We start from the raw sequence: 12,778 nt of genomic DNA, 5'->3' as shown, positions 1-12,778 counted from the left end.
TAAAGACTGTTGTACTTTCTGATAGGATGTTATTTGTATTGTGTCCTTTTTTACTGAACAGGTTAGCAGATTGTCTTTACAAGGACTGTTTGAAGAGATCTCAGATTCTTTCAGAACTTTAAATGCTTTAGCAGCAGAAGGATGTTACAAATGAAAAAAAAAATGTCAGCTGGGCTTGATTTTTCAGCTCAAGGACTGAGGCATTGATTAAACTTATCTTACTGGTTGTATACCATGAGGATGCTAGAAAGCTAAGACAAAATGAATACATTCCTGAAAAGGGAGCAGGAACTTCTTAGGACATAGTTCTGGCAGGAAGAACGGTTTGGAAACAGTGTGGAAACTGCCTTCTGTTATTTGCTCCTACTTTTTTTCAGTAAAACAGATTTTTTGTATGTTCTCCTGTATCAAACAAATGTATCATGAAATTTCTCCCATCTGGAAATATCCAATGAGGCTTTAAAAGGCAGGTGGCAATATTATGTTGTTTTCTGTACTGAACTTGTGAAGCAGTGTGACTTGTTTTTATGTAATATATAACTTCTGTGATAATGTATGGTATAAGTTCTGTTATTATATAATTGCAAGGTACAATGGAATTATAGCTTTAAGAAAAACTGTAAAATAATGAAAACTAGTTTTCCAATCAGAAGCAAACTTTCAAATAAAGAAAGAATTAATTTTTCCCCAATTCCTCCTCTTTGCAGGAGACAGCTGCAATCACTGGATGCATTATAGTGATGCCACTAAAACCAGAAGTGGATGGGCCAAAGAATTATTAAATGAATTCAAAAACAATGTCGAATTGCTTAAGCAGGCTGTGAAGGATCAGGCTGTAGATTCTCCTACCAAATCCCCACCTGCTATATCTCCTGAAAACCTACAAACAGGTACTTTATTTGCATCACTAATGCTCTACTTTCATGAAATATTAAAACTGCTCTAAAGACAACTGTTCGTTTCAATGATTCCATCACTGTTCTTTCCTACAGGCAAGGAACAGATACCGAAAGGAACATCTAGGGCTTCCTCTGTATCTTCCCAACAACCAAAGGGCAAACTGATGTCTAGTCCTATTGTGGTTAGACTTGCAGATTTCAATATATATCAGGTACATTTCTTCTAGTTAGTAAAACTGGGTCTACTTTGCCCTTGACTGTTACATAACTATGCTTTTTAAGGGGCAGATCCAAAGCCCACTGAAATTAATAGAAATCTTTCCATTCATTATTGGATGAGACCTTTATGGGCCTGCTTCTCCTTTGTTTAAAAAAAAATGGATATTTTCTTACTGACTTTATCAGATGATACCCTATTGCAGTTATCTTTTGGATCCAAGTTCTAGTGTCCCCAAAATCCTGACATTCAGAATTCTGTCCATTCATTGTACTATGTTAGGTACCCAGTATTTTAGTATGTGTTTTTGTATTTCATGCTTTTCGTATTGATATCTTTTTCAAAGTACACTGAACTCTTTTAAAAAGAAATGTTAATTGAAGGGTTTTACCCTTCTCCCCAGTGATATTTTGAGTGGATTCTTTTTAACCATTCATTTTTTCATTTTTTGCAGTGAATAGTTCTAGTTGTTGGCTGTAGTCCAGATTCACTCTCTTTGCAGAGAGAAGGCAACTGAATCAAGGAGGGGTGTACCTCCAATGCAGAATGGTAGTCATATTAGAGGGTCTATTATAAATTTCAGGTGCTTAAAAAAACAATGCTTAGCATGTGCTGTTAGTCAATATGTCTTTTATTTGTTCTTGTACCTATTTCCAATCATTTTCTTGCCATATCCTTTCTGGCAGTGTAGGAGGTTGCAGCTTGTTGCCAGGAGTCTGTATTTGGGTTTGAAGTGGTTTTATAATACCATTTTGTACTGTTAGTGTTTTAATTTGCCTTCTGCTGTTCTTCAGATGCTTGCCTCCTTCTCCCTCCTTTATAGCTACCTTTTCAGTTTTTTCTACTGTAATTATTTCTGTACAGTATACAAAAGCTATTTTTCTAAGTAGATCTATCTGTATTATTATTCTGAATTTTTGTGTGTGTTAATAGAGATGTATGCAGTTTTAAAAACAGCTACATAATATGAAGCAGGCTTATAAAGGGTATCTATTTACAATTTCCAACCAGACTAATACAAAGTAAAGTAGACATCATCATACACTTTTTAATATTAAAAAGTCTGCTAATTTGAGATAGTTATCTGGCATACAAAGCATTGGATGAAACAGCTTTTTTTGGCAACATACCTTTTAAACTAGAGTATATTCCAGGAAACTCAAAGTCAAATATATTATATATAAAAAGGTGATCTTTTTCTTGTTTCGTAAGTTACGTTGGAAGGAAACAGAAATGGAATATTACTGTTCTATACTGTCTTGTTTCTCCTGCCAAGTAGACATTGGGGCATAGCCAAATATACACATTACTGACAGGTGTATGCTGAACGCTTGTTTAGCAGTATACAATCCCAGGCTGGCCCACATACTGGAACCTGTCCATATGACAGTGCCAGGACTTCAGAAAAGTTATCTGGTAGCCTTATCTAACCCTTATCTGAGTATGGCAGCCTTTTGGGTGGCCACTGTGCAAATATACCCTGTTCTGGCATAATTGCTTATACAGGATCTGTAGGCTTTGCAATAAAAATATCCGATCATTCTAGGCTTCTACTGAGCGCCTTTGAAAGTGATGTGCTGCTTCCTGCCTCACATGAATGGAGGGGATGTGGTGCCATTAATAATTTATGGTTTTCTTGTGAAACTCTTATATGCAGATTGCTTCTACTACAAGGCAACTAGATGCTTGTTGCTGTCTCTGTACTTTGTGTAATTTGAGATCTATATGTGAGGGCAGTGCACTGTGTTACTCTACTGGGGCAGTGCCTTGGCAACTACAAACATTTAATGATTCACAAAAATGTAATATATTAATGAAATTGATCTTTTATCTTTTACAGGTCTCTACAGCAGACCAGTGTCGTTCTTCCCCTAAAACTCTGATCTCTTGCAATAAAAAGTCACTTTATCTTCCACCAGAAATGCCAGCTATTCATATTGAATTCACTGAATATTACTACCCAGATGGAAAAGACTTTCCTAGTAAGACTTTTTTTTTTTTTTTGAAATCATGCTGATGCAGGTTGACAATTGAAAATGGTTAATGGCTTTTTAAAACTGAGTCACTGGAAGGAACAAAATACTGCTCCATTTCCACAATTTTTGCTCCTAGCAAAACCCTATAAATACCTATTCTTGTAAACATTATGTTTTAAATACAAAAATACACACAACATTTTTACTAAGACATAAAAAAATTCATTCTGCAACATACATGCATTTTTTCTGTATTTTCAATACCTGGCTACATAAAAGGAGTAAAACTACTGCAGTATTATCTAAGATACAAGAAAAGATCTGCCAGAGTTATTTTTATCAGTGTGTTATGGGGCTGGCCTTGTTTTATATGAAGAAATGTCAGTGGATTTCCTGGGGATGGGACTTGAAGACAGCAACTCTCTTTGGTCCTGCCCTCCCTTTGTAATGAGGACACACTCTCCTTGTCTTCTGACCCCATTCAATTTTAATATTAGCTTTTAAATTCAAAAATTCAGTTGGTTGTTTGAAATGAGAGAAAGAAAGTAGTATCACTTTAGACATCCCCTGTTTATTCTTTCCTAGGATGAGAGGAGCGGATTCCCATTTCTTTTCTCATGTAAAATATAGGTGAAAATGTAAGACTGCATGCATTTTAAAAAAACAAACAAACAAACAAAAAAGGTGAACCCTAAAGGTTTCATTTGTTCTCATGATTTTATTTTGCTTTCTCTTTTAGTTCCATGTCCAAATTTGTATGGCCAGCTGAATGCTTTACAGTTCACCCTGGATGAGAGAAGTATTCTTTGGCTAAACCAGTTTGTGCTGGATTTGAAACAGTCTCTTGTTCAGTTCATGGCCATGTACAAGTTAAATGACAATTCAAAGTCAGATGAACATGTTGATGTTAGAGTTGATGGACTAATGTTAAAGGTAACCTGTTATTGATAAAGTGTTTTGTGGTTCTTTGGAAAAAAATACTTTTTCTCTTGTTCTGAAAAGCTATTAGCCAGGCAACTTAAACAAACAAGCCAACCTATGCAGTAAGCAACACTGCCCAGGAAAGCTAGGCAGAATATGACAGTTTGAAGACAGATGTCTGTCTTCTGTACTATTTCATTTATTTCCTAGTATTTTTAGTAATGCGGACCTCAGTGGGAATATTACTAACATAACTTACTTCACTGTGTTCAGTGAAGCTGACATAGTAGAAGAAAGAATCAAGCATTGAAGTGGAATTAACTAGCAAGCAATTCATAATTGCAATCTGTGTATTAATGCCTTATACCCCTGGCCGTAAGATATTGAAACTCTTTGGTCTTGTTAGTGAATGTCTGGAGTAAAGAAACTAGTTCTGTGTGCATTTGAAAGCCTCTTCTTAAAAACCTTGTCTCACTATTTTCTGTTTCACACTAGCCCTTGGCTATAACTCAAGTACAAGAGTTTGTTCGCTAGATACTTTATTCCAGAAGAATGGCCCATGTTAATGGAACAAAACATCAGATTTTTCTTCCATTGTCTTCACATTTTGGGAGAAGTATTACCAAGCAGGCAGTGTTTTTTTGCTTGGTTTGCCAAGGGCATCTGCTTCCAAGATTCAGAGGCAAAAGAAATAGTGAGCCTTTTCAGTGGTGCCCACAGGAGAGGTTTCAAGGTTTCTAAAATAGTCAGCTTACTGAGAGGTGATTGTCTTTTTAAGGTTCTCGGTGCATATTTAAGTAAAATTTTAAAGGGATATTATTTGTATGGAATGAAAATAATTATTGAGAGTGAACAGCCAGTCAGCTTATGAATACAGATTCATCTAATACTTAATGATTAGATGTGAATAGCCCACTAAACTAAGAGAGGATAAAACTAAAAGTACCCTTAAATCTCTCAAACCCTGCTTCGTACTAATTGTTTCTTCCCTGTCTTATTAACTGCATTGTTTTCATTTTGGCAAATTATCAGTCTTTTTTTAGTGTGATTAATATTTAGTTATTGTATATTTAGTTATTATATATTTATGTACTTAGTTATTTTGACATGAGTCCTTTTATTCACATGAAGAGGCTTAGTCCCTCCCATCTTTCATGTGTCTTCAGGATTAATTATGTACTTTGATGTTTCTAGATCCAGCATGGAGATGTTATGACCGAAGGTAGTATCACTGATACTAGCAAGACTAGTGTGGGCAAGGTCTATGGTAGCAACATCAGATTCAGGATCAGGCATAGAATATTTTTTTTCTTTAAAACTCAGGCTAACGATATGCAAGTTAAAATGTATTCTTCATACTGGAATATTCTGATGTTTTTAGGAGTTGCAGTGTATTTTTATTTTTATCATGACAAACATTTATTGTATGACTTTCAGATAATGGTCACAAAATACCTATTCTGTATTCTGCGATGTTAAGAATATTAACTATGCTAGTACATAGTTTATTGTTTCCTTACATCTTACTGTAGAAATAAAATATTATAGCGCTCGGTGTAGTGAAAAGCCTTATCTGACGAATCATGGTGCAATTAAAATTTGGAGTTGAAAAATTTTTGAACAATTGAAGAAACTTTTTGCAAACCCATTTCTGAGATGAACTAAAACATGGGACATTTCAACCTAATAGAGCTGTCCTAAGTCTAAATCCTTCAGATAAGAAAAGCCTAAGGCCCTGACGTTTTTATATAAACATTGAGTTTTTCGATGATTGTAGCTTTGCCACAACATCCTTTTTAAAAATGAGAGGAAACAAAATCTGTGAACCTGATTTATCCATGGCTTATAGTAGTATAATTGAGTTCTCATAACATTTAAATTGTATTCCTTTGTTTTAGCTGTCATGACTATTATTTTGTTTTTTTAATTGTATACCTTCTTAACCTATGTCTTTATAACCAGATGAAATGTATTTCTTTATTGCAGTTCATTATCCCATCTGAAAATAAACCTGAAATTCATAAAGATCAACCACGTGCAATTTCCATTCAAAGTTCAGAAATGATTGCTACGAACACAAGATACTCGCCAAACTGCAGGCACTCTGATCTGGAAGCTTTATTTCAAAACTTCAAAGAGTGTGAATTTTTCAGTAGAACTTTCACTGCATTTCCTAAGTCCCAGCAGAATTTTAACCTTTTGCATCCAATCTTCCAGAGACATGCTCATGAACAAGATACTAAAATGCATGATATTTATAAAGGTTATATCATCCCAAAGTTGAATAAGTATGCGTTAAAGACATCTGCAGCTACTGATGTTTGGGCCTTGCATTTTTCCCAGTTTTGGATAGATTATGAAGGAACGAAAAGTGGGAAAGGCCGACCAATAAGCTTTGTGGACTCATTCCCACTTTCACTTTGGATTTGCCAGCCAGTGAGATTTGCAAAGTCACAAAAAGAGCTTTTATCAAGTAATCAGACAGCTTTTAACATTCCAAAAAGTGACTCTAGTGATCTTGCTAATAGACTGCAACGCAAAAAACTTCTAAAGGAATATTATAGCAGTGAGACAGAGCCCTTGACTAATGGTATTCAAATGCCTCATTTATCAGATGCTTCAGGAGTACTGTCTGAAAGTTCTTCCTCTGATGCAGATGTACATGTTCTTGTCCATATTCAAAAGCATGTAAGCATGCAGATCAATCATTACCAGTATCTTTTTTTGCTGTTCCTCCATGATTCCCTTGTATTACTCCTAGAAAACTTAAGAAATGATGTAGAAGCAGTGACAGGTAAACCTGCAAAGCAAACAGATGTCTGCATTGGGATTCTACTGAAAAGTGCAGAACTAGCCTTATTACTTCATCCACTGACTCAGGGAAACCCCTGTAAGTCTCCAGCGGTGGAAGAAGAAAGTCCCATGGCATCAGATCTCTCCCCTGTGGAAAACGGGGAAGCTCTTACCTCAGGGAGTAAATTAGTAAATAATAAGGTCGTGCAAGCTGGTATTACTAATTTGGATTACATATCTGACTGTAAGCCTATGAATGCTGAAGTTAACAAAGGCATTTTAATGGATCATCTTTTGTTTAAATCAGACAGTAATACAGATTTTCAGAAAGGAATGTCATTTTCAGATGATGCATCAGATAAAGGTTTGGGAGACACAAGTGAAGGAGGAAGCAGTGGACTTTTTAGTAGAAGTGATTCAGAGGATGTCTGTGGACCACTAAGTGACAAAAGTAGCTTGCATCATAGGGATTCGGTGACCATTTTGAATAAGAGAGAAGATTCTGCTGAATTTTTCATTGAAAAAGAAGATGGCAAAAATACATTCTCAGATAAGTTAAATGAACAGGAAGGTACAACTGAAGGCTGTCCTAATCAAATCACTGACTTGGAAATGGAAACTCCCTTTGACTCTGAAGAGCTGGAAATCAACAAAGAAAAAGTGACCTCAGTTAAAATGTTTGCCTCCCAGTCTTCATTAAGGTATAGAAGAATTAACAATAAATCAGTTTTCTTGGTATTTTAAAATATTTTCTAAAAGTACAAAGCAAATAATATTGATAATTGTCAATGGAAGTGAACATGTAGATGAACATTATAAAAGTATATAAATTCTGAAGATACGCAGTAGCATTCAGTGAGAGCTAAAATGAATTCTTAGTTGTTTTAAACTATTTATGTAATATTCAGTTATCCTGTTACAGAGTACATGTTGAGAAAAATATTGACACAAATGTCTACAGGAGTGTCTGCTGTTTCTATGTTTGTCTCTTTTTCTTCCTAAAGGATTATAGTATACTAATATCTTTTCTTTTATATCTTGCCTATCTTGGAGAGTATTTTTAATTAACTTCTATGAAATTTCCTTAATTTTTATTAATAATTTCTTAATGTCTTTATATTTTAAAAGTGCAAAGTCTAAGGAACGCTGCCCATCCAGTCTCCCTGCGTTCTCTGTTTCTTACAAGAATATGAAGAGAAGTCCATCACAGGTCTCTCTGGATACCATTTCTGTTGATAGTATGATGCTAGAGGAACATTTGATAGAGAGTGATGGAAGTGACAGCCAAAGCTTTCTGGAGAAAGGTAAACAGATTTAAGAAAATATTTCTAAGCAATACATTAAAGTGGTGTTTGTTACTGAAACAATACTCAGGAGGATTGTAGTGCAGCAAATCCTGGATACTTTACAGGGCTATTTGTTAGATTCACCAGTTAGTAATATTAAGTATTTTCACAGCATATCATTTCAAGGGAAAACCATAGGGTGTGCTACTGAAGTAGTGCTACCTAACTAAGTGCTACTTAATTTTCCTCTCGAGGACAGCAAAAGCATTGCAGTGCTGCGTTGGAACCCTGAATTAAGCAGAACCGTTCCCTGCTTACAGGCACTTGCTTTGGCTGTAAGTGTTTACAGACTTGTACCCTGAATCTTAGTGTTATGCTTGAAATGGTAAAGGAGCTTCAGTTTTAAGAGCAGATGAAAAAGTGGATTTTCACTAATAGTTGCCATGCTAATTACCAGGCAGATACATCTGGTAGTCCCCTGGCAGCTTGTTCCTTATGGAGTAGTTGTTACGTAATGATCGTGTAACAGCAGATACTTGTTCAATTTCTGCTTGTCTGTGTGTGAGCTTTTGCTCCTAATCTGAGGGAAGAATTCAGCAATACAGTAATTCTGTAAGACTGTACTAGTACCTGCTTTCTGATAACTTCTACTTGGAATAAAGAACAACTTAATATTTTTTTATGTGAGTTTTCTTTTTTGGTCTTGAGCAGTAATGAGAAGAATGCTTCACTTGCAAACCTTAATATATATTTGGATTGTAGGAGTATTCCTGCATATGCATGTGGGAGTATGCCAGAAAATAAATTTTCCATTTTTAATAACCTTTACATGTCTCTTTAATTTGTTAAACAATATTTGACTGCAGGTTAAATTTGCATGCTTCCTCGTTGTCAAGGAAACACTACCTACCTTGATCACTCTCACAAAATAAAAAAATATATAGCTTATTTCTGTAAAGATAAAAGTGCAAACATTTGCTGTAAAGCCAGATTTAGATACATGCCTTTGGGATATAGGCATAAAGTTACTTGGAATATTTAACCTTTTTTTTTTTTTTCTGGATCAGTTTAATGTGTGATGTGGCAGACTAGAAGAAAGGCTCTTCACAATTTTTTAAACAGTGCATATGCAGTTCGATTTCATTTTCGTCACTATATCCTGTCTTACTTGCATAGCATCTAAAATTTTGAATGCTCTGTAAGAAGAATGGATTTGGCAGTTCAACCATAAATGTTTGTTTAATAAACAAACCATTTAACTCATCTTAAAAAATGAGTTAACATATGCATATAGTAACAGACAATGACTTTATTATTTATGCAGGAGTGATTCAGGTTATGCTATGCTAACTTCACATTTTTTCTGATGTCTGTATGGAAGGTATTACAGCCACAAACTATCAAAGCCCATCAGAACATGCCCATGAAAGAGGCGCAGTAACTGAAAATTGTGGTGGGTCATCTCCAGATGTCATGAGTGCTGCTTCAGAGAATGCCCATGAGACTAATGAAGAAATGGTAATATTACTGAAATCCATGGCATGTTTCAGTAAATTAAGCACTAAAATAGAACTAAGATATGAATGCTTTTAGAGGTAACTTTCAAGTAGGTTGGGGGGGGGGGGGTTGTTGGTGCATTATGTAAGCCTATAGATCTAATGCACTTGTAGTAAGTAAAAATGAAGATTATGATCCAAGTTACACTGAGTGTTCTCTGTCCTTGTTATCTCCTCTATAGCAACTGTCGATAAATGTTTTAGTATGTAGCAATATTTTGTAATGTCATCATGTTCTTTTATGTTCTAAGTGTAGAATATGATATTTAAAATGACCTTTGTAAGTTGTCCGTACAACTAAGAGAGCACCCTATAGCTGACATCTCTCATACAGAGATGCTTTCTTAGCACTTGTAGGATTCTGTAGTATTTTCATATAGGAATTTAATGACTGTCCTACAGGGTTATATCAGAGATATCTGCTGTCCAGTATTTTGTATTGACAGTACCCGGTATTTAGAGAAGGATACAAGAACAGGGCATGTAGAGAGACATCCTTCCCCTGAAACGCCATGCCAGCTTCCAACTTTTTCTGACTAGCTATCGACTTATTTTTTGCTGATCTTTGCACTAACCAATGCTTCTTAAATTATATTCTTGTCATAATTCAGGTCAGGAACTGGAAATCTAAGAGTTTGTGTGCCCAAAGAAAGACAATGATTTTACCGAAATCTGTTGTGTGCTTATTGCCTTCCTATTCTCCTTGTTGGTAAAGTTAATCATGTAATCCTGCCTTTGCTTTAAAACATTTGAGAATCACCTTAATTTAAAAAAGAAAAAACTTACTTAAATGATTGGTTCCTTTGAAATAAATTTTCAATAATCTGTGCATGTAGGCAATAGAGAAAACAGAATTCATGCAGATTATGTTAAGCAAATGTATGCTGGCATGTTTTTTTTCTATTCATAGAAGATAACTAGAAAATCATTAGAAAAATGAGCCCGAAATAGTATTAGTGATGAACGTATATCTTCTATAAATGACACCAAAACTGACTTTTGAAAACTGTCTGCTGCTTTTAATGAAAGATTTTGCAATCCAATAAATAGAGAAAAAGGACTGACTACTATGCAGATTGCTGAAGTTGTTAGTCCATCCTGGTACTTTACCCTGGTCTGATTTAACACTTGAAATGCTTGAATGTATTTATGATATGCATAAAATTGAGTGCATGCCTAGGGAATTTCAAGTACCATGAAGGTCCATGCTTCTTTGGCACAATGGGGGAAGTCTGTCTCACTTCTATGACTTTTCTGTCCAGTGCTGGGTTGGTACTGGTGGGTTGTAAATACCAGTGTCTGTCTCTGTACAGACAATCAAGCAATCCATTGTGCAGCTGAGGAGTGCATAAAAGAAGAAGAAATGAGAAAACTTTTTGCCTTTCTGCAAGCAAGGTTCATGGATACAAAGATTCTTTTCCTTTTGGGGGAAAAATGGGTTAGACAGAACTGCATAAACAATAACCAATGTAAGCTCAATTTATAATCTCATTTTTTATCTTAATTTTTTTGACAGATGTCTGTTGTGGTTTTTCAAATATTTGGTGTTAATGGTGAAATTGATATCAGAGGTGAAGATACAGAAATATGTCTTCAGGTCAACCAGGTGATACCAAATCAACTGGGCAATATCAGTGTTCGACACTATCTTTGCAACAGAACTGTGGGTAAGAACTAATAACGAGATCTCAGTACTGTGAAATTGGAGTTGAGAACATTTGTTGTAACCACTGATTAGTGACTGGTCATTTTATGGATGCCCTTGATTGGTAAATAAATAAAAGTGTATTAGCCTTAAAGCACAAAACCAGCTTTGTGCTCATGTTAGTACAAGAGCATCCTTCATCTGCTGGTTTAGGATATCTATTCTGACTGGTTTCTTTTGTAATAGTCATTCTTTGAGTGGGAGGGAAATAAAAATGGAACCTCTACTGATAGTGGGGGTAAAACAGAAAAAAGCAGAAAACCTTCATTAATTTCAATGAATTTTCCTGATTCATTTGCTTTTTTATTAAATATATTGCATTACACTATGTTACTGTTTTATGAAACTGGAACACCCTTACTGCTCTAACAATGCTTTGTTTAAATATACCTTGGTTTGAAAGACTGTTTCTGAAAACAGCTTATTCCTTTCTTCAAGATCTATTTTGTTAGATGAAATTAACACCCACAGTTTAAACTGACTTAAACGCTCTTGTTTAAGAAAAGTTAAGCCCAACTCTATATCAGGAAAGATGAGCAGTCATGAGAGGTATTTTTCTATAAACTTGAGAAATTTGAAATACAGGGTGTGGTTTCATGCCAGATACTTGCCCAACTAGAACCAGTGTATTAAGTTAGAGCTGTTCTTGGGCATGGGTATGTATGTGTGCATTCTCTGCCAGAAAACCTAGTTCACATACTGTGTTTTGTTTTGTTTTGTTTTTTTCCCCTTGGAATGATTTATTGGCATGCCACTATATGTCACAGTTTGCTTTGTTCCCCTCTGCCAGCCTTCCACATGGATTGCTGGATGTCAGCTCTGTTGCACTGTAGGGTTTTTGGGCCCGATCTCTGATGCACCTGCCTTCTGCTTCTGGCTCACCTGCTTTCCCAGGAAACAGCTATAGCAGCAGTTGGTTGCCACTTATTTGCAGCCTTGCAGCAGCACGGATTTTCTTCAGGAAGTTCTGCTTGGTGGTCTAATCTATGATGCCCTAAATAAAGAACCCGTTTACTGGTATGCTGAGCAGTTGCCAGGAGCTGCTGCCTGAGCAGCTGTTGCACAATGTTGCAATTGCATTCAGACATCTGAAGGCAAGAGGGAGGTCCAGTGGGGAAGACCCACAGCTGACCTTCAGTTCATAACCAGAATTCTGTTTGCCTGCTTTATCTGTCATACTCACTGTGAAAGCAACTGGGAACAAATAGTGAGAGCATGGCACCTTCCTGCTCATGTGGATCTGAAACTAGAACCTGCTTTCTCTGGTTCAGCTGCTTATGAGAGGCTTGTGCCCTGCCTGATTATTTTGATGGACAAAAGGTTGTAATGTGATTGGGGTCTCCAAATACTGCTATTTCCTAACTCTTCCTGTTTCCAGTGAGTATCTGGATGGGTGGGACAGAGTAAGTAACACTTTTTTTTTTT

The 12,778-nt window shown here is 35.8% G+C and overlaps 1 protein-coding gene across 4 annotated transcripts in view; it reads left to right on the top strand.

Annotated features, from left to right (window-relative positions):
• Positions 1-12,778, top strand: part of BLTP3B (bridge-like lipid transfer protein family member 3B) — a 61,551-nt gene that overhangs the window by 36,952 nt on the left and 11,821 nt on the right. For all 4 annotated transcript variants that reach the window (XM_026123144.2, XM_026123150.2, XM_026123138.2 and 1 more), the window contains 8 exons: positions 708-890; positions 993-1,111; positions 2,957-3,098; positions 3,832-4,025; positions 6,000-7,507; positions 7,935-8,110; positions 9,474-9,610; positions 11,165-11,315. In XM_026123144.2, coding sequence (XP_025978929.2) covers positions 708-890; positions 993-1,111; positions 2,957-3,098; positions 3,832-4,025; positions 6,000-7,507; positions 7,935-8,110; positions 9,474-9,610; positions 11,165-11,315 — 2,610 coding nt within the window. The remainder of the gene's footprint in view (positions 1-707; positions 891-992; positions 1,112-2,956; positions 3,099-3,831; positions 4,026-5,999; positions 7,508-7,934; positions 8,111-9,473; positions 9,611-11,164; positions 11,316-12,778) is intronic.

Source organism: Dromaius novaehollandiae, chromosome 1 (assembly GCF_036370855.1).
Source record: "Dromaius novaehollandiae isolate bDroNov1 chromosome 1, bDroNov1.hap1, whole genome shotgun sequence".
Taxonomy (NCBI): Eukaryota; Metazoa; Chordata; class Aves; order Casuariiformes; family Dromaiidae; genus Dromaius; species Dromaius novaehollandiae.
Note: the sequence above shows the minus strand (reverse complement) of the source record. Positions and strands in the feature narration are given on the sequence as shown.